The sequence below is a fragment of the Vombatus ursinus genome, unplaced genomic scaffold (genome assembly GCF_900497805.2).
Source record: "Vombatus ursinus unplaced genomic scaffold, bare-nosed wombat genome assembly UNPS02014807.1, whole genome shotgun sequence".
NCBI classification, from domain to species: Eukaryota; Metazoa; Chordata; class Mammalia; order Diprotodontia; family Vombatidae; genus Vombatus; species Vombatus ursinus.
In genome coordinates, this window is record NW_020954585.1 from 59401512 (window position 1) to 59423600 (window position 22089).

Below are 22089 nucleotides of genomic sequence, written 5' to 3' on the forward strand. Positions count from 1 at the left end.
GTAGCAAATTTAATATTACTTTCAAAGCTGTCTTACATGTCTGTTTTCTTCTGAATCTCCTTCTGTTCTCTTTTGTTCATTCTAATAAAATGTTTCAGTGACCCTCTCTTTCCTTTCTTTTTTTCTTCCTTCTTTCTTTCTTTTTGGTAATGCTATTTTTGGCTCCTGTTTCTTCCCCAAAATTCCCTTCTCCCCAATAAAAAAAGAAAAACACAAGCTACATAAGACAAACCAGCATAGCTTTTTTCCAGCTTTTGCTTGAACAAAAGAAATCCACAAATTTGCTATGTCCAGAAGGAACAAAGTGGGAATTTGTTCTATTTTGCCATGCATATTTTTTTTGTTGTTGTTACTATTGTTTTGGGTTTGTTGGGGATTTTTTCAGACTGGATCTCCTTAACTTGCCCAGATTGAAAGTACAGTGGGTTTTTTTGAGACTGGATCTCCTTAACTTGCCCAGATTGAAAGTACAGTGGCCATGCAAGGGCTCCATCCCACTGCTGACTGGCATGGGTGTTTTGGTTTCCAACTTCAGCCAGCTTGGGCAGCCTGAAGATGCTCAGCTCCCAGGGACACATCATATTGGTACTGGACTTTTACAGCTCAGAACTCCTGAGCTCAATTGATCCGGCAGCCTCAGCCTCCTTGGGGAGCAAGGGTTACAGGTGTGCAACACTACACTTGCATGCTATATTTGTTACAAGGATTTTTCTTTTGTCTCACACACACGTGCGCGCACACACATACACACACACGCTGGAGGAGTGATGAGAGGAAGAGAAAATAAATTATTTATTAAAAATAAATATTTTTAAATAGGTCTCATTCTGTACCTTAAATCTGTCAGGAGATTGATAATCTGCACTTGATTCTTTTATTTTTACTAGCTCTTCTTACCCCTATCCCTACCTGGGAACTCATCCCCGGCCTGGGGGGATGTACATTGGTAACAAAATGAACAAAACCAACAGTGTCATTCACTTTCCAGGCACCGGTTACTGTTCTCTCTGAGTGAGTAGTCAGGCTTCTCTTTATTCATCCTTTTCTTACAGGGAGGATGGGACCATATTTCAGTCCGGGCCAATACCACCAAAGCCCTGAAGAGTGTGTCACGGGAGACAATGGAAGACAATTTCTCCAGGACAACAGACCTAGAAGAGGGAGATGGGAGTGGGGAGAGCGGCTTCTTTAACAAGACGATGCTTGTCATGAATGCAGTACAAGAGATGAATGGCAGTGCAGTGACCTGCTAAGGAGTCAGGACAACCTTTGCCCACTGCAGGGAACTTCAGCCAGGAGGCTGTTTTAGCAGCAGCAGTTCCCTGTTGCTGCTAGATTTTGTAGGGTCTAGATTTACTATGCGAGCCTTTTACAATTAAATTTATTTTATTCTTGTATTGAAATATAACTGTTTGTCCCGAGAGAGAAGATAGGCATAGAGCCCGTGCACGGTTTGAGGGAAGTGGCCATTTCAGAGGCCACCCCATCACCTCAGAAATGTGAATTTTTTTGTCATTGCACTTTTGTCTCAAATCTGATAAATGTCTTTAATCTTATCTTTCCATGCCTCTTGGAGTGTCTTACCCCTACATTCTTGTTCTGGTTGGGTCCTCTTCCCCAGGAAAACCACAGTCATGGGAAATAGCTCCTTTGTTCTCCTTCTCGCTCTCTCTACTCAACTATCACCACAAACAGGAATCTGAGTCCTGGTTTGGGAGCCTGTCCTTTTGGTAATGGCAAAGGGGAGGCAGAGCCTTGGGCCCTAAGCAGCATCCTAACTGCAGACAGGCCCAGGCAAAGACAAGGGGAAGAGATGCAAGGGTTGGAGGAAAGAATTTTGGAGGACTCCTCCCTCCCAGAGGGTAAAGGAAGGAGAGTTATTATTAGCACTGTCCAGTCCCTTTGTCTCCATCTATGGCTGAATCATTTCTGAGCTAGGAGTCCCAGAGGCCCTTCTTGAACTGCTCACTTACTCCACCAGAAAAGCATGATACTTCCATGCTCACGAAGTTCGCGTAAGCCCCTAGTATTTCTTAGAGCCTAACACTGGACTTCAGTGGGGAAGGAAAGTCAGGAGAGTTGTGAGATTGGAGGCAACAACCAGATGGCCAGACCTCCCTCACTCACTGTGGTCTTATTTCATTTTTCTTTTCCCTTGTTTGTTAAAAGGGTTTTGTTTTTCTTTTGTTACACACACTTTCTTTTTCTCTTTCACTTAGGCTATATCTCCATATAAAGTGGAATTTCAACATGAAACAAAACAAAATGGATAGATTTAATCTAACAACAACCAGTTAATGAAGTGAATTGTTTGGGGAAAAAAAAGCAGTTGGACTTAATTCAGCCATGTCTGTGTGTAGACATAATACTACTGAATTTTCCTTATTTTGTTGCTGTTTACTTGTGCTGCAAAGGAATGTGCTGCCATATTTAGAAAGAATTAATTTGATATGACATTAGATTAGAGAGAGGAGTTTTAGAAAATTGTAGTTTGTCCAAAAAACTTGAATTGACATTGTTCTAAGTAGTCTTTAACTTATATTATTGTAACCAAATAACACTAAGGCCAAGGAAGGAAGACTGTAAATTTTAGGACTAGGCACCTTGAGGGGAAAAGGGAGTTGTTTTTCTCAGCCCCTCCCCTGTGAGCATTCAGTAATACTAGTTTTTGAGTTCTTCAGTGAACTGCCCTTATGAGATAAGGCTTGCTGTTCCACTCAGAAAAACCACTGCCCCCGTTCCATCAGCTGAAATTAAATTGCCCTTGGTTTTGATCTGTTTTACAGAAGGGCAATGATGGATAATTCTTCTGTCATTTTATTGCCAGATTTACATCCTGTTGGTGAAATCTTCTCTAGTTTGTCTTTCCAAACTGAAGACTTTTGCATGTGCTGTGAATCAAAAACAAATGCCCATTCTCTTATTATTTTAAGATTAAATAGAAGCTGATTTATAATTAACTTTACCCAGAATCAGCATCCTTTTAATTTGATCTATTTTCTTCTGTTGTTAGGAGAGAGGAAAGGCATATACTTAATTATATTCCTCTGTGTTGTGTTTTATTACACATGAACAGGATTGTGAACGAAAAGTTGCTTTGTGACTTCATCTCATGAACCAGATTTGAAGTCCTGAAGTGAATGTCTTTTTTGCATGTATTGCATCTTCTGGCATTTTTGACACCCCGGTATAGAGTTTGGATGTCCCAAATGGAAAACTATTTAAGATGGTTTGCTTAAAAAAAGAAAAAAGAGAGAAGCTTGTTTACTTACAGTGGGTCGATTTCCTATCTTGTTTACATGTTGCATTTCAAGATTTCCTTGTAAATGGGCATTATGTTCTGTATTTTCCTAAAAATCACTCCCAGGTTATGCTGTCGATTTCTATTTGTTTTCAAAACAAACTCCTTTAGGGGTTCTAACTCTGCACTCACTCAAAGGGTGAACTTCTTTTTCCCTTTTGAGAATCGAATGTTTACATGATCACCAGTACCAAATTCTCTCAAATTTCCAGAATTCTTTGAGTCAATAAAATATATTCCAAAATAAAATGATTGTGCATTTTATTTTGTTCATCAAGGCCACTTCCTTTATTATACAAAGTATAGAGGACCCATGTACATTTGTGCACTGTGGGGAGCATCAAAATGACTGAAAAATGTCCGTTTTCTGTATTTATGCTATTATGTCAGATGTTTTCAGAAAATAAATTGTTCCATGGGTCACAGTGTTTTTGCTAGAAAGATTTTCCAGTTTGATTTCATCTAATTATATAGCTGCTTATTTGTATGAGGAAGCTTGTAGCTTTAGCATCAGAGAAAATGGGCATATACCACTTAGGAAATGTACATTCATGTTGTAAATCTGTGTGAAGTAGTTATATCACCTACCCAAGGATCTGTCTATATGTAAGAAAGAGGTGGTTCAGATGAATGATTGAGCTATTTACAGCCTGGGATTTTGTGCTTCCAACAGGCTGCGAAAGCTAGCTTCAGAAAACATTTGCAATCCCAGAAGACAACCCATGCCCTACAACCAGAATTTTGTGACTGCATTAAGTTGAAGGAAGGAACTGGAATGTTCAGCTTGAGAAAAGAAAATCGGGATTGAAGGGGACTGTTATGTGAAAGAGGGATTAGACTTACTCTGCTTGGGCCCAGAGGGCAGAACATCAGTGGGTAGAAGTTAAAATGATAGGCCTCCTAATAGAGCTATCCCAAAATAAATGGGCTGCCTCACGGAATTGTGGGTTCCCTTTTCTTGAGGTCTTGAAGCAAAGGCTAGATGATCCCTCAACAGGTATGTTGAAAAGGATATTCTTCATCAGTTGTACTAAGTAGCTGTTGAAGTCCCCTCCCATTCAGAGGTAGAGGGATTCTGTCCCCCCACCTTCCTCCCACCACCCCCATACACACACACCAAGAGGCTTCAAGGATTGTTTTTCTTGCGTATCCAAGAAATCAGTTTTCAGGTCTGAATTCTGGGAAGAGGGAATAAAAAGTCAAAGACTGAAGCCACCCACTGAGTTATTTTCAGGACCTCACCCCTGTCTCATTTATACTCCCAGTGTGAGTGTAGTTAAACCCTCCCTTGTCACTTCTTATTTATTAGATTGAAAGTCATAGATTTACAATCTCTTAAAGACTCAGTAATTATCCAGATAAATAGTAGGTGACCTAGGAAAGATGTTCTGAGTCTTTCGGGCTGTAAGGAGTCGACCTCGTTGCTTGTAAGTCACTCCTCAACTGGCATACACATGTACTGAACAGATTTTATGATGATCGAAGATATCCTTTTAAGTCTCTTACCTAACAAGGAGAAATGGCTTCCAATGCCATTGGGGAATTTGTTTTGCTCGACTGCATATTTGCTACAAGGGTTTCATTTGTATTTTTTCCCAATTTGGGGGGCTTGACGGAAGGAAAGAATATCAATTTTTGTTGATAGGAAAAAATTAAAAAAGGAATGGCTGTTTGAAGCTATATGCTGACCTCTGAGAAACAAGGGAATTAAGTTTACCAAGTCCCATCAGAAAGGACAAGAAGAGTTAAGGAGGGCAAGCAACTTGTCTTCTTGTTTTCCAGGGGTAATATTTACGTCAAGATACAGCATGCAAGAGAGAATGTGAGCAAAGATAGCTGAATTTATTGCATCCAATACAGAATTTGCTACTTAGGTAAGCAGTACTTTCTGTCCATCAGGCCTTTGGGTTTCACAGCAGTGTGGTATTTCAAAGTTCTTGTGATGGCGGCACCCACCTTGGAGGGTGTCCTTGGCAGGCAGAACAAGGTGGTCCCACTGACCAGGAGACAAGTTCACTCTGGGCAGTCCAACCCTTTCCAGAACTGGCTGCACAAAATCTTGAACTGGCGTGCTCACCTATCCAAATCATTTTCAAAAAGCAACCCGACAGTCCGAAGAGTTCCCTTAAAGTCCTGCTGTCTTAAGATCCCAATTAGATCCTCCTTTCCCATCCCATTCATAGCATGAGTCAAAAGTAAGCTGGGCGCACACAACAGCAGATTTGCCTGATACTATTTATGGGGAAACTAAGACTTGTGTTTAGAGTGTAACTTGAATAAACCACACATAAGATGCAAAGGAAGAAAATCTTGTACATCGGGGGCAATCTTGCCTTGCATCCGAGGCCCACCTACAGAAATTCAAATTCACTTGGACAAGAAAAGTAACTCTATGACACACCTTTGTTTCCATGAGGAGAAAGAACTCCATTATCTACCTTACTTTTATATAACATGCTTAATGATTTTCAAAATGCTTTCACATCCATTCTAACTCCTTTGGGCCTCACAATCACCCTGGGAAGTAGGGAGAACAAGTATTATCTCCATTTGAAATTTCAGACAAGGAACTAGGCAGAGAAAGGTAAATTCTCTTCCCTCATGTACAGTGTGGCTCAGTGGATAGTGCTGGTGTCAGGAAGACCTAGATTGAGATCCCAATTCAGACACTTATTACCTATGTGACCCAGAGCAGGACACAACCTCTGTGAACCTCAGTTTCCTCATCTGTGAAATGAGAATCACTTTAGCTCTAAATCTATACTCTTATAAAATAATGTCCGTGAGATCTTAGGTGGGTCATTTAGTTTCTCAATGCCCCAGGCAACTCAGTTGCTGGGCAGGTGCTGGGCAGCATTGGTGGAGGGAGGTTCCTCACTGGGAGTTCCCTGTATCAATAAAATGATAGGTCTGGTTTGTATATATGTATAGATAGATCTACCTGTATCATATACAGTAAAAACAGTAAAACTGAGACTAAAATTGTATCTCCTAAACTAGCCCAGATCATCCTGCCTCTATTTGACTAAGCAGCGTTATTATGGGAATATCTGAAATGCCCACAGATTGCACCTTCGCATTTGGCTTTGTAAGAGATATGAGTTGGGGCGAGGAGGACTGTTACAGCAAGTTCCTGTGACCAGTATTTGATCAGCAAAGTTAAGATTCAAACTCAAAGTCATTATCTGTACCTTGGGGTACCGGACACTGCTGTTTCATGCCTTTTTTATGTAAACAGGGCCGCTTGCCAAACCCTTTGATATTTCATAATGCCTCTATTTGCCCTAAGAATTGCCTAAGTCCAAAAAAGCTAGTTAGAACAACAGCAACTGCTTCTCCCTCCTGTGTCTGGCCCTGCAAGGTGAGTTTGGAAAGACTGACTGTGGCACCCTAAGGAAATCTTCACTCTTGGAAACCGTGTCCCAACAGACACGGACTCCAGAGCAGCAGCAAGACTGACTCATTCCACCATCATTTTCCTATTTGTGTAAATAGTACTTGAAATTGTATCAAAAATAGTCCAGCACAGAAAGATCCCAGAGCTTCTATCCCAAAGGACTTTTGAAAAGCAGGGAAATGGAGTGGAAGAGACGAATGTTTTGAGTGAATCATGTCCCGTTTTTCTCAAAGCTCTTTAAAAATCATTTTTTGCAGTATATGGAAAATATATTAACATATAATACAACTAAGCACTCAGACAAGAAATTAGAATTCTCCTAGTCAGTCACAAGTGTCAGGACTCCTAGCCTCCTTTAATTTTTTCCCATCAACAACAACTAGACAAAACAGAGAGTATCTTGAATATGAGTCAATACATCCAGGACCTGTGATTTGAAGAGTGATGTGGGAGGCGGCTCGCTCTTGGAGAGAGAGTTGTCTGAGGCTAAGAGGTTGTGATTTGCTCATGGTCAAGTAGCTATTAGTTTGTCAATAATGCTTTTTAGTACGGGACTAGAAACCTGTTTCTAGTTACTCACCTGCCCACAAACTTCACTAGCTTTCTATTGCCTGTAGATTAAAATATAAACTCCCAGGTAAGCTTTTGAAACCCTTCCCAACCTCGCTCCAACCCATTTCTCTGGTCTCACTGTACATTCATGCCCCTCCAATCCAACCAAGCCTGGCCTTTTCTCTAAATTGTTCACACATGACACTCCATCTTCTGTCTCTTCAGCTTTGCACTGGTCAAAAAGGGCTGTCCTTCATGCCTGGAATGCAGTCCCCACTCCTCACCAAGAATTTGTCCTTCAGAATACAGTTTAAGCATCATTGTCTACATGAAGTCTTTTCTGACTCTTCTAACTCCTTGTACCTTTCCTCCCAAACTACTCTTTATTTTTATTCTGCATACACTTGTATGTGTTCTTGTTATTATCCCTGTTGGAATGTAAATTAATTGCAAAAAAGGGTTTCATTCTTTATATATTTACCACCAGGGCCTAGCAGACACTTAATAAATATTCACTGATCGATGGATGGATTAATTCACCCTGATGTAAGCCCCTCACCCTTAACCTTATGATCCCCTTACATAAAATATATATAACATCCCTTAGTGCAGGAACTGCAGTGAGACTTTTGGGACACTGTGTGTGTGTGTGTGTATTTAGGAAATTAAAAAGAAGAAAGATGTGCTGAGAGTTAAGGTCCTTTTCTTTCTCTAAAATATATAAGTGAAGAAATAACTGTGGGTTTTTTTAAAGACCTTTTAGCTGAGATTCTGTCTATAAAGTAACACATTCATCTTGGGCAAGTCAATCTCTCTGGGCCTCAGTTTCCTCTTCTGTAAAATGAGGCTATCAGACTCTATGATTTCTAAAATAACTTCTTTCTCTAAAGGATGTTCTTTACAATAACCCCATGAGGTAGGAAGTGGAAGTATTATTGCCCCCAGAGTGCTAGCCTTGAGATCAGGAGACCAGGGTTTGAATCCTGCTTCAAATGTTAACTGTGTGATCAGAGGCAAATCATTGAATTTCTCTGGGCCTGAGTTTCCTCATCTGAAAGACAGGTTTCACAATTGTCGCCTAATTAACTACCTCATAGGGTTGTGGTGAGGAACGTTCTTTGAAAATCTCCATGGCCATATAAATGTGATCTGTTCTTTTACTCTAGGCCAACAGAAATTCAGAGAGGCTGTCACTTGGCCCAAGGTCACACAGCTCTCTGTGTATCTGAGGCAACATTTGAACCTAGCTCTCTAGACTCTTAAGCCTCATTCACTTTGTTAAGTTTTGCCTCAAGGGACAGGCCAGTGGGAAGAAAGGGAAATCATAAAGGATTGTCTGGTAGACAGCCAGTAGGAGGTTGACAAGAAATAGTAATAAAATACCTACTGAGTGTTTAAACAGGGCATGATTTGGCACTAGACAAAACAGAGAGTTTCTTGAAAATGAGTCAATACATCCGGGACCTGTGATTTGAACAGTGATGTGGGAGGCGGCTCGCTCTTGGAGAGAGAGTTGTCTGAGGCTAAGAGGTTGTGATTTGCTCATGGTCAAGTAGCTATTAGTTTGTCAACAATCCTTTTTAGTAGGGGACTAGAAACCTGTTTCTAGCCCCTTACTGAAAACATTCCACCCTTGTTTCATTTATATGAGACTTTGTGACTCCATTTGGAGTTTTCTTGGCAAAGATACTGAAGTGGTTTGCCATTTCCTTCTCCAACTCATTTGACAGATGAGGAAACTGAGGCAAACAGGGTTAAGTGACTTGCCCAGAATCACAAAGCTAGTAAATGTCTGAGGTCACATTTGAATTCAGCTCTTCCTGACTCCAGGCTTGGTGTGTTATCCCCTGCACCATCTAGCTGCCCCCCAAAAAACACATCTAGAGTTGTGTTTTAAGTTTCCAACCTTAACCAGCAATCTGCAAGAAAGTCCCAGCACATTTCCCTGATGATTGCATAGAACTCTCAGTGATCACATGTCATATTACATAATTATACTATAATACAATTAAATAACATTTTAACATTTATCAGCTTCCCACATGCTCAGGGACACTATAGGCTCCCATGAACTTTACAATTCTCCTGAATTCTCCTGAAGATCTTCCTCTATCCTTCCAAAGAGAATCATACCGAGAATTCCAGCTATCCCCACACAAGCATGTAGTATTTATGGAGTCTACTATGTGCCAAGTAGAAAACACAATCTTACATTATTCTCTCCTATGCAAGAAATACTATTGTTTTCATGAGGCAAAAGCACCCCTGTGCCACCCCTCCTGTCTCCACCTCCCTCTTCTATGAAACACAAGGAAATGTATCTAAGGAATTGAACGGTCCTTGTTTATACGGTCTGGTCCTCAGTGCCAGAGCAGCCCACCGGGACGCTACAGGAGCCAAAGGGACCATGTCCCTTCTTACCTGACTACCCAACTTGATACCCATCTGGGGGTGGGGGGTGCCAAGGGAAGTGTGCAGCTGCAGATAGAGGAAGTGTGCAGTTTCCCCCATCATCCCTCACCTGGAACAATACACAATACACAAACAACTATTCGAAGAATTGTTGGTAGAGTGCATCCCAACCAGAAAAGGGTGCAGAATGGAGCTTGGCAAAACTCTGAGCCCTTGGAAGAACAGGACAATCTGACTACAAGGGAAAGCCAGCATTTCTGCATGAAGAAAAGCAACAGATTTTTCTTCTGCAAGGACAGATACTTTAAGGATCTCTTTAAGGAGAAATTTTAAAACATTTAAAGTCTGCATACTAACACTTAGAGTGGCCTAGTGCCCAGGACCTAGAGGATTTTCTCCCTAACTCTGCATAAAGTGTGCTTTTTATACCAAGTACAAAAAGTCCTTTCCAAGGCACTGTCTCATGATTTTTGTGTCTACATTAGTGAATTGCAAGAATTTCAGCACAGATCTCACAACAGTGTGTTTCACAAACTTAGATTTGGTTCCATCCTTCTTCTTCCAAGAGACAGTCTTATAGAAAACCATAAGGAGGAGAAAAAAGATATAAATCCTGCCTTCCTAGCAAAACTCCCCCTAAAACAAGTTTTTAACCTGGCATTCAAAGGTCCCAAAGGGGCCTTTAGATAGATTTCAGGGAGGTCTGTGAACTTGGATTGGAAAAAAAAATTGCTTTATTTTCCCTACCTTCTACATTTCCTTCAATTATTTAAAAACATTCTTCTGAGAAGGGGTTCATGGGCTTCACCAGACTGCCAATGGGATCCATAACATTAAAATGGTTAAGAGCTCCTGCTCTGGAGTTTTAGAGGTTTTCTGTTCCATCAATAATCAGCTAGAAGCAAAAAACTCTCACCCCACCCTGCTACACTCTCAATAGGTGAGCCCCTTACTGGTCTAAGCCTCAAGTTTCCTTATCTGCAAAATGAGAGAATTGAATTAAATAATTATGAAGGTCCCTTCTAGCACTCAAATACTATAACACCAACAATCATAGGATGATATTGATTGAAGTGGGCAACAGGGCATTGTGAGTAGAGGTTTGGCCTTGAAGTCAGGAAGATGGGCTCACTACTCACATCTGACGTATTCTTGACTGTGGTCAAGTCACTAACACTATAAGGTATTGAATTATAGAATTGCCATTTGCATTAGTGGAGTTCCCTACATAAATCAAATAAATCACAGTTCCTGACCCTCCCACCAAAAATGGGCTTCATTGCAAAAAAAGGTAGACTGAGGCTTCAATTTCTGTTGGTGATATATACAAAAAATAATCTCTTAGAAGATTATCTGTCACACAAGAGAGGGTCAGAAATGTTTCAGTTACAAAGGTCAAAATGTTTATGGGAATAATGCACCACCCCGGTCACTACAAACTCCAGCTGAGCCAACCGTTTCCATTTCCTACCCCTCAGGGCATGTTTCAAATGGATGCTACAAGAATCAGGCCTTGGGCACCTGTCTGAGGACACCCAAGGGGAGTGAGAGTCACGCTGTGCCTAAGGCTGAGCGATGGAAAATGCCCTTTGGGGACTGTGATTGAGCAAGGGGCTGTCAGTTCAAGTTTTTCTCAGTAATTGGCTATTTTTTAGAAGGAAGATGAACCACTTTTACTATTTCTGTATGGGAAAAAAAATCGCTCAGTAGTCTGTGCATGATAATTTGAGATGTTGGTCAAAATGTAACAGACAATAAAAATAAGGTGATGACACAGTTACACCTTTTCGGAGTCCATTGCTCCTTGCCTGAAGATGTCAGGATGTTGGTCCAGAGGGAGGAGGTCCGTCTAGCTCCCTTCCCGAAAACTGTGGATCTGGGTAGAGTATTTCTTTAGGTGGTCTTCACTTTCCTCATCTCCTCGCTGCTGCTGATAGTGCTGGTAGAATTTAGAGTTGTGAGCAGATCCTTCCCCTTCCAGGGGAGGGAGACAACCATTGGACATGTTGAGGATGGTGGAGGTCAGACATTTGATATAGTTTTTGGCCAGAGTGAGGGTCTCAATTTTGGAGAGTTTCTTCTCTGCCCTGACATGGGGAATGACTTCTCGCAAGGCCTGGAAGGCATTGTTGAGTTTGTGCATCCTCTGCCTCTCCCTCTCATTACTCTCCAACCTCCTCAAATTGCTTTCCCGGCTGCCCGAGGATGACTTCTTCTTGGCAGTCCCTACCTTGCTGCCCTCAGCCTTCTCCCCCTTCCGCCTGTCCCTGTTCCTCAAACATTTCTCCAGGTCCTGCTTACTGGATGTTGGCTCACCATGAAATGTCTCTTTGTCCGCCAAAATCCTGCGCTTTGTGGGTTTGTTTTTGGTCTTCATATTTCAGTAGAAGATGGGAAATGGCAACCCAGGCTTATCTCCAATTTTTTTTCCTCCTAAAAATAAAAGGGCTTTTTAAAAATCTTTGGGCACCAATCATGAATGGGTTGTTAACAATAAGACACAGACAGTTCACAGTGTTGGACTGAATGACCACACTTGTCAAGGAGGGCTCAACATCATTAGAAGGACTCAGAGAAGCCATACCTGATCTCTTTCTTAATGCCTTTTCTTTGAAGTATCTTCTATCTACTTTGTATTTATTGTGATTGTGTTAATATGTTGCCTCCCACAGTGACTGTTACTGCTTTTTCTCTGTGTCTTAAGTGCTTAGCACAATGCCTGTGTAGTAAGTGCTTAATACGTGTATACTGATTGATTATGGAACTTTTTCAGATTTATGCAATGAGATCAGTGGGGCTCCCCACAAGTACCTTTGTGACCCTGTCTCCTTTTGTAGGACCTTTTTTGGTTCTGTGTGACTTTCACCCTTTTGCCCTCTCCAAGACAAGATGTACTGATTTCTCACTTAAAAAAAATGTAAATTGTATTTTTTTCCAATTACATGTAAAGACAATTTTCAACATTCATTTTTTTTGTAAGATTTTGAGTTCCAAATTTTTCTCCCTCCCTCACTTTCCTCCTCGGTCACCCTTTCTTCCCCATCTCCCCAAGACAGCAAGCCATCTGATAAAAGTTATACATGTCTCACTTTCTTTAAAGCCTGGACATTCATCCTTGAAATTGACATCTCTGACGTCCACTGATTGCTAACCTCATGGACACATCATCTCATTCCCCCCGTGTTCCCGCGTGAAAGCACATACAAAGAGCCCCCTCCCCACCTTTAAGCCCTGCTCTTCATAAACATGCCAATCGAAGACCACAAAAATAGAGTGGAGTCCAAGAAGAATGCAACAGTAGCTCTGACGACAGCAGGGTAGCCAGGAAGATTTTAGACATTAGGGGGCAGAAGTTACAAGGGAGAGGAGTCAAGACATTCAAAGGCTCAGATGGACAGGCAGCTCTGGGCCCCAGCCTCCCGACCCCACCAAGAGACCTGTCAAAATGTGCCACTCTCCCCCACCCCGCGCAGCCCTCCCATCCCCAAACAATAAATCCCTGGAGACTTGGCTTAGGAGCATGAACTCCCACAGACAGCTTCTGGCGAGTGGGGTCCCTGCCTTCTCCCTCCGTGACCCATAGATATGGGCAGGGGGATAGAAGTGGGAACCTTTGTAAATGCTCTGCCAGAGTCAGCGGAATAGGAAGCGAGAGGCGGCAATAGGACTACCGCTAACTCAGAAAGCACCAGTCTCACCATTTGCCTTCTCCAGCGCCCCCATCCCCAAGTGTGAGAACAAGGGCAATCAACCTTCCTATCCCCCACCCCCTAGGCCAGGTTAGTGGTCCCAGCCCCAGGTGACGGCGCGCGACCCCCGCCCCCGCCCCCGCCCCTTTACCTGCAGATCCGAGGCCTGGGGCTGGAACAGGTGCTCGGCCGTCACAGGTGCGCGGGGCCAGAGGGTTCGGGCTGCCCACGGGGGACAAGGACACGTCGCTTTAGTTCGGGCTCGGGCGGGGCGGGGCAGGGCTGGGCCAGCGGCTCCGGGATGTAAATGAGCCGGGGAGGGGGTGGCATGGGAGGGGAAAGGTTGGGGGATGCTGGAGAGAAGTGGAGGGGAGAGGAGGAAGTCTGCTGGGGGGAGGGGAGGAGGGAGGGGGGCGGGAGCTGGGTTCGAGGGGTGGGACAGGAGTTGGGGGCGGTGTCTGTCCGGTATCTGCCTCCCTCTTAAAAAGGGAAGGGGGGAAACCCTTTGGGCTGGTGCGGGGTAGGGGGGGGAGAAGAGACCGAGACTGGCAGGGTGGGTCGGGCTTCTCCCCCCTGGAGCCTAGGGAAGGGAGGGGACGTCCAGCAGGCCGGAGGCAGGGGGTGGAACAAAACGAGCATTGTCTGCAGGAGCTTAAGGAGGAAACCTAGTCCCAAGCCGTTACCTGACCGGCTGGGCCACCTCCGGGTGGAACTGGCATGACTTTCTTTCTTGAAAAATTTTCAATTAACAGATATTGATTTTCTCTCTCTCTCTCTCTCCCGCTTCTCCCCACCTCCCATCGGAAAAGAAAAATCCCTGGAACACATATGTGTAATCAAGTACAGCAGATCCCCGACCCACGGATGTGGGTGTATGTCCCATTCAGCACCCGGGACTGATCATCTTGCTGTCTGGGGAACGATGGATTACTTCATCGTCGTCTTCTGGTCTGCGGTTGGTCATCGCATTGCTCTGGTCTTTCAGAGCTGGTAGTCCTTCCAATGGGGCTGTACTATAGAAATTGTTCTCTTGGTTCTGCTCACTTGATTCTCCATCAGTTCATACAAGTCATTCTAGGTCTCTCCAACACCGTCCCTTTCTTCATTTCTTAAAAGCACAAGTCATATACATACATTCATATACAATTAGTTCAGCCAGTTCCCCAACTGATGCCCTTCCCCCTTAGTTTCTAGTTCTTTGCCACCACAAAAAGAGCAACTATAAATATTTTTGTACACGTGGGTTCTTCTCCTCTTTCATTGAACTCTGTGAGGTATAGATCTAGTAGGGGTATCCGGAGCAGGCAGTTTCACAACTCGATTCTGTCTTTCTCTTAGGTGTAGGAGGAGACTATTAACAGAAACGGGTTTAAAAAAAAAAAAAAGGTGAAGAAAAACAGTGAATCTTGTGAGGAAAACTGGATTAAATTCACAGCAGATCCGAAGTATAGTATAGAGGCAGGGAGAGAAAAAACGTGAGAGAAAAACTCTTTAGAGACTACACAAATGTCTCTTTTTTTTCTGGTTCTATGATTTCATTGGCATTGGGACCTCCCAGAGAGGAAACTCCCCCTCCTTGTACAGAACTGCATCTCTTCTACCATTTATAAGTCTTCCCAGGCTACACAACTATTATAGCTAGAGCTGGAAGGGACTTCACTGTCATTTTACAGATGAAGAAATTGAGGCCCAGGAAAATTAAGTGATTTGCCCAAGGTTACATAAGTAGTAAGGATCAAAAGTTGGGACTTGAACCCAGGGCCTCTGACTCTGGAACCATTGCTCTTTCCCCTCCCAGCTCTGCTTCTGACTTTGCTGCCTTCTCACCTGGGAACAGCCCTTCCTCTCTGTAACCTCTGTCTCCCATGGGTGACCTCCTTCCAGGGGCTCCAATGCTGGCCCCTCCAGCCTTTCTCCCCTGGCTCTCCTTCTGAAGCTCCAGAATTCACCACTATGCCCTGTGTGGGTACTCCACCTCCATCTTCAGTTCTCTTTGGTGTATTGTCTTTCTGAATGGTACACTACTTGAGAGCTTTTTTTTTTTTTTTTTTTTGCTTGTATTTGTATCCCCACGACTTAGGACAGGGCCTGGCACATGGTAAACACTTAGTAAATGCTTGTTGACTACCCAACATTCCACTGAATCATGCCTCTCACATGTAACCAGTATTTGTGAAAGGCAGAACTTGAACCAAGGTCTTCCTAACTAAAAGAGGTACCCTGTTCCGGGCCAGCTACCAAGCTGGTAGGAGCACTGGGCCTGGAGTCCAGAAGACCTGAGTTCATATCCACCTCAGACGCTTACTAGCTGTGTAACATTGGGCAAGTCACTTAACATCTGGTTTCCTCATCTGTAAAATGAAATTAATATATGGTACCTCCTTTCCAGGGTTGTTGTGAGGATCACATGAGATAATAATTGTAAAGTACTTAGCACAGTGCCTGGCACATATAACATATAACACATAAATGTTAGCTATTATTATTATCCAATGGGACAGGCTCTATTCTTGGGCAGCTAGGTGGTACAATGGATAGAACACTGAGACTGGAGTCAAAAAGACCAGAGTTCTAATCTGACCACGGACACTTACTAGCTGTGTGACCCTGAGCAAATCACTTAACGTCTTTCTGTCTCAATTTCTTCATTTATGAAATGGGGATAATAGTAGCACTCACCTCCCACAGTTGTTGTGAGGATCAAAAGAGATAATATTTATGAAATACTTAGCACAGTGCCTGGCACATAGTAGGTGCTATGTAAATGGTAACTATTATGCTGTACTTGGTGATATGTGAGATAAATGTCATAACTATAAATTCAAGTTAATAATAAAAACAGTAACCTTATAATATGATCAATTATTAGGCATAGTTAATAACCATTGTTAAAGGACCTAGAGTAGGAAGGGGATAGACCTGGGGAGGGAGAAGGGCCCTTCATTTTACAGATTAAGAAACTGAAGCCCAGAAAGGCACAGTGAACCTACCCAAGGTGACAGAGTTGGTAAGTGATGGAGCTAGGATCTGAACCCAGGTTTGACTCCAAATTCAATGCTCTTTTCAGATCATTACAGTTGCTGAGGGCAAGTATGTGGTGAAGTGGATAGACTGCTGGACCTGGAGTCAGGAAGACTGATCTTTCTGAGTTCAAATCTGGCCTCAGATACTTACTAGCTGTGTGACCCTGGGCAAGTCACTCAACCCTGTTTGCCTCAGTTTCCCCACCTGTAAAATGAACTGGAGAAGGAAATGGCAAACCACTCCAGTATCTCTGCAAAGAAAACCCCAAATGGGGTCTTGTAGAGTCAGATACAATGGAAACAACCGAACAACAACATCATGAATCTCCCTTGGAGAGATGTCAGTAGAGAAGATTATTTTGAAACGTTGTCAATCAGCCAGCTTGGTTGAATATGTTAGTTATATATGTGTGTGACATATATGTTACACAAAGTATATGTATATATGCGTATGTATGTGTGTATGCATATTTATTCAGAACAGGACACCCTGAAAACAACATTTCCTTCCCCAAAGAACATGGAAAGGAAGGCGGGGCAAAGAAGACCTTTGGGAAAATGAGTTTGGAAACCAGGCATGCAGAAGGAAGCTTTGGATTCCCCATTGGGAAGATCCTTCTGAATGCCAACTCTGGCACTATGGAAACACCCCCTTTTAGGAAAAAGAGGGTTAAAGGGTGGGACATAGCTGAGATGGAAAAAAAGTTGGTCTGTGTGCATAGGGGAAAATTGTTTCATTCAAATCCATAGGGGAAATTGTTTCAAACTAGCTCATCCTTGGAAAAAATGAGGCCTTTGTAAGGCAAGCAATTTCAGGAAGCTCTCCAGTTATCTTCTTAGTATTGCTTGAGTCTGTTATCTTACATAAACTCAACTCCAGTCAGAGGAATGAAAATGATACATGCTCTGTGCCCATCTGTTTGCTGTCCATCAGGCTTAGCAGTCTTTAGGGACTCTTGTTATTGGCAGCTGAGAATTATGAGTTCCTGGCCTAAATAATTAAACCAACAAAATATTTTGTGGTTTGATCTCTTTCCTTGCTTCTCCTACAAAGTATTCAGTAATGGAACATATGGATTGATGAAAGTACTTTATTTTGACAGTTTTCATTGTTATCTGTCAGTCAAACCCTGCCCTTCCTGATCAGCCCTTCTTCTTTATTTCATCTCCCATCCCCAATTCCAGACTGGAAGTTGAGAACTCAAAAAGATAGATTGGTTCAGAATTTGTTGTTGTTGCTGTTAAATGACAGAATGTTGGATTGCCTCAAACTTAAGCCACACCAAGTGCTACTTGAAGAAGAATAACCTGTTTTCAATTAAACATTAAAACACAAAGCAGGTAAAATCCAGGCTTTGAGGAACCAAACTCTCTTCCATCACAGTGTTTATATATATCACAACTTCTTTCCCACTTAAGACTTTGAGTACACTTATTATGATGATGTTTCTTTAGGAACAGTCTGCTTTCATTGACAGCAACAGGAAAACATAAACCAAATTCCTTTTTGCACTTTAAAATTGTATGTTTTCTGGCTAATATAAAAATATGTTTTGCATGATTACACATTTGGAATGGATATCATATTGTTTGCCTTCTCATTATTTGGGGGAAGGATTGGAGGGAGGGAGAGAATTTAGAGCTCAAAATTTGAAAAAATGTTTAAAAATAAACAATATTTTTAAGAGAAAAAGAAAAATACCATTTTGGTAAAAAATATATTTTCATTTTCATAGTTACCTTTTAAGAAACCAAGAACAGCAGTGATTGCTAAAGAATCACATCTAAATTAACCATATTCTGATCTCCCCAATTCATATAAAAATAGCTCAATTTCACTTTATAATAATTCAAACTGACAAAATGATTTTCTCACAGACACCCTGTGAGGTAGGTGGACATAAACATTATTAGACCTATTTTGCAAACAAATTCCAATATTTGAGAGAGGAATGGTCAACAAAGGCTTAAAAGTAAAGGAAGAAAGTATAAAAACCTGAGACCAAAGGTGGGGAAAGAAGAAGAGAAGAAGAGCAACAGAAGTGAAATAGGCCATAGCATTTATAGATCACAGAGATCAGGCAAACTTTCTTTTTCCACCTTTTTATTTGTAAAATAATTTGTAAATTTGTAAATCTTATTTGTAAAGAGGGGCTTGGTTAGGAACAAAGAGGGGGAAAAGTACAAGAGGATAGGATAGATAGAAATACTCAATTTACAATCATACCTGTGAATCCCATCCAGGGACTCATGCATAAAACAGAAGAAGACAGAAGAATGTATTAGAAAACAGAATCAAAGAATATGTGGTTTACAAGAAACACACTTGATATGTAAAGACTCACAGAGTTAAAATAAGGGACTAGAACAAAATCCATAATGCTTTAGCTGAACTCAAAAAAGCAGGGGCAGCGATTACAACTTCAGATAAAGCTATAGTAAAACAGACATGATAAAAAGTATGGATAAGCAAGGAAAGTACATTATGCTAAAAGCACCAGAGAAAATGAATCAATATCAATATTTACCATATACATACTAAATAACAGCATCTACATAAAGGAAAAGCTGATCAAATTAGAAGGAGAAATAGTAAAACCTAAATAGTAAAGGACCTCAATGTACCTCTTTTCAGACTTAGACAAATCTAACCTCAAGGTGAACAAGAAAGAAGTTTAGAACTTTAGAAATATTAGAGATGATAGATCTCTGGTGATTTCTGAGTGGGAATAGAAAATAATTTACATACTTCTCAACTGTTCATAGTACCTTTACAAACACTGATTGTATATTAGGGTATAAAAACATCACTAAAAATATAGAAAAACAGAAATACTAAACATATTATTGCTTACAGTGTAGTAATAACTAGATCCAAGAAAGAGACTTTGAGGAAAGATTAAAAAGTATTTGGTAACCTTAATTCTTTTTAAAAAAATAATTAATTAATTTTTAGTTTTAACATTCACTTCCATAGGATTTTGAGTTTTAAATTTTCTCCCCTTCCCTCTCCTCTCCCCTCTACAAGACGGTATACAATCTGATATAGTCTCTACTTATGCATTCATATTAAGCATATTTTCCCATTAGTCATGATGTAAAGAACAGTTAGAACTAATAGGAGGAACCACAAGAATGAAGCAATAAAACACAACAACAAAGGAAAAGGAGAGCAAATAGTATGCTTCCATCTGCATTCAGAGTGACCTTAATTCTGCATAATTAGTGTGTCAGAGAACAAATTATAGAAAAATAGAAATTTCATTCTAGAAAATGACAATAATGAGACAACATACCAAAACTTATGGGATGCACCTATTGCAGTTCTTAGGGGAAAATTTTTATATCTAAATATTTTCATTAAGAAAAGAACAGAACAATAAATTGGGCATGGAACTAAAAAAGAATTAGAATATTAGCAAGTTAAAAATCCCCAATTCAATAACAAAGTAGAAATTCTGAAAATAAAAAAGAAGTAAAATTTAAAGCAAAAAAAGAGTATTGAAATGATAACTAGAACAAGGAGCTGTTTTTTTAACTAATAAGATAGATAAACCATTAGTTAATTTGATTCACAAAAAAAGGGAAAGGAAAACCAAAGTATTCATGTTAAAAATAGAAAGGAAGATTTCACAACAATTGAAGAAGAAATAAAGGAAATTATCAAACTACTTCACCCAAACACATGCTAGCAAAACTGATAACTTATAGAAAATGAACTAATCATTTGAAAATATAAAATAACCAAATTAACAAAAGAATAGACTTAAATAACCTAATTTCAGAAAAAGAAATTGAGTAAGTCATAAGTGAACTTCTAAAGGAAAAAGTTACAGGATCAGATGGAATTACAAGTTAATTCTATCAAATATTCAAATAACAATTAATTTCAATATTACAAAAGAAAAAAAGGACAGAATACAAATGTCAAATAAACAGAATATAAATATAATACCTAAACCAGGGGGATACAAAGCAAAGAAAAGTATAAACCAATATCACTGATGAATGTGGATACAAAATGTTTAAATAAAATATTAGCAAGTAAGCTATAACAACACATTAGAAAGATTATACATGATGAATAAGATGTATTTAAAATAAGAACGCAGAGTTGGTCAAAATAAAGATTATAAATATAAAAAACCATGTTACTAATATAAATAATAAAATCCATGCAATTATATAAATAGATGCTTTAAAAATCTTTTGACAAAATTCAACTCATTTCTATTAAAACACTAGAAAGCATAGGAATAAATGGACCTTTCCTTAGTAAATAGTAAAACCAAGAGCAAATATCAAATGTAAAGGAGAAATGTTAAAGGTCTTTCCAGTAAGTAATTATCTTCTCTACTATTTAGCATAATCCTAGAAATTCTAGATATAGTAACAAGAAAAAAAAGAGAAATTCAGCAAATAAGCACAGGTAAATAAGGAATAAAAAAATTGATTTTTGCAGATGATATGATGATTTACTTAGCAAAGCCTAAAGAGTCAACTAAAAATTAATTGAAGCAATAACTTTAACAAAGTTGCAGGATATAAAATAAATCCACATAAATCATCAGCGTTCCTTTTTAGTACCAATAAAAACCATCAGGAAAAGTCAGAAAGAGAAATTCCATTCAAAATAAGTACAGAAGGTATAAAATTTGGAGGAAATCTGTTTTATGCTTCACTTGATATTAATCAAAGGGTTATTGAGCAAAGTTATCCCTGTTGTTACATCTTTTAAGGAATCTTGTATAATTTGACATATATTTGGGAGAAGCCTCGTTAGAGAAAAAAAAGTTAAGGAAATATTTTGTTCTACAAATCAAGTGCTTTTTTTATAGTCAACAAATAAAAAACAGTGGAATCTTGTATGCTCTATACCTTTTAGTCAATTGTATAAGTGTAAAGATGTGTTCAGTTGTAGAATATTGCTTGCCAAAGTCTGCCTTTTTTCTTCTCAAACCTTTTTCAAGGATGGCCTTCATGTATGTAATAATAATGATAAGGTCCAAACAAGTTTGGTTCCAGAGAAGAACTGAGAAAATGTATCTCCTTCCCTTCTTTGCAGAGGTAGGGATTATGGCTGTGGAATATTGCATATACTATCAGACACAGTTGATGTGTTAGTGATTTTGTTGAATTGGTTTTTTCTTCCCTCTCTTTTTAAAATCTTAGTCACAAACTAGGTGGAGAAGAAGAGATATATTTGCTAAAGAATTTGATATTAAAATAAGAGGTATTAATAAAAAGAGGATAAAATTATTTAAAGTATGAAATTCTTTCTCCCTAGTATTTGGTACCCTTCTCCTCTTTCATTTTTCTTGGGATTCAATTCCTCAATTCTCTAAAAACTGGTTCCACTCCAGCACAAAAGTCCATTTGTCCAGTCTTATCCAGCTTCTCTTTCCACCTTCTTTTGGTGCCATTTTTGTTTCCTTATATAGAATATCTGAGACTATGGTGGTGCAGTCCAAATGTGGGGACCCCATTTTTATCATTAAAGGAGAAAATGTTTGTTATAGAAATATTTATAGATCTTTTCCAATTTTTTCTGCCTCCTTGTTGCCTTTCCAATTTTATTTGTAAATGTTCTTGGGAAGACTCAGTCTCTTCCCAAGCTTTCTGTAAATTTACTTTTCCCTTCATTGACTTATATTGTTTTATGAGATGATTTTTCTTTTTTTAAATTTTTATTAATTTATTTTTAGTTTTCAACAT

At 40.1% G+C, this 22089-nt stretch overlaps 2 protein-coding genes across 7 annotated transcripts in view; one reads left to right on the plus strand and one right to left on the minus strand.

Moving 5' to 3' along the window:
• LOC114051966 (tectonin beta-propeller repeat-containing protein 1-like) overlaps nt 1-3550 on the plus strand; it is a 73781-nt gene extending 70231 nt beyond the window's left edge. For all 6 annotated transcript variants that reach the window (XM_027874379.1, XM_027874381.1, XM_027874378.1 and 3 more), the window contains one exon: nt 1053-3550. In XM_027874379.1, coding sequence (XP_027730180.1) covers nt 1053-1253 — 201 coding nt within the window. In that variant the 3' untranslated portion in view covers nt 1254-3550. The remainder of the gene's footprint in view (nt 1-1052) is intronic.
• Nucleotides 3551-10948: 7398 nt separating this feature from the next.
• Nucleotides 10949-13625, minus strand: LOC114052305 (class A basic helix-loop-helix protein 15-like). Its single transcript, XM_027874854.1, has 2 exons — nt 13503-13625; nt 10949-12095 (listed from the first exon to the last, which is right to left on the minus strand). The coding sequence occupies exon 2, from the start codon at nt 12037-12039 to the stop codon at nt 11512-11514; it is 528 nt and encodes a 175-aa protein (XP_027730655.1). The 5' UTR covers nt 12040-12095; nt 13503-13625; the 3' UTR covers nt 10949-11511.
• Nucleotides 13626-22089: the final 8464 nt, after the last annotated feature.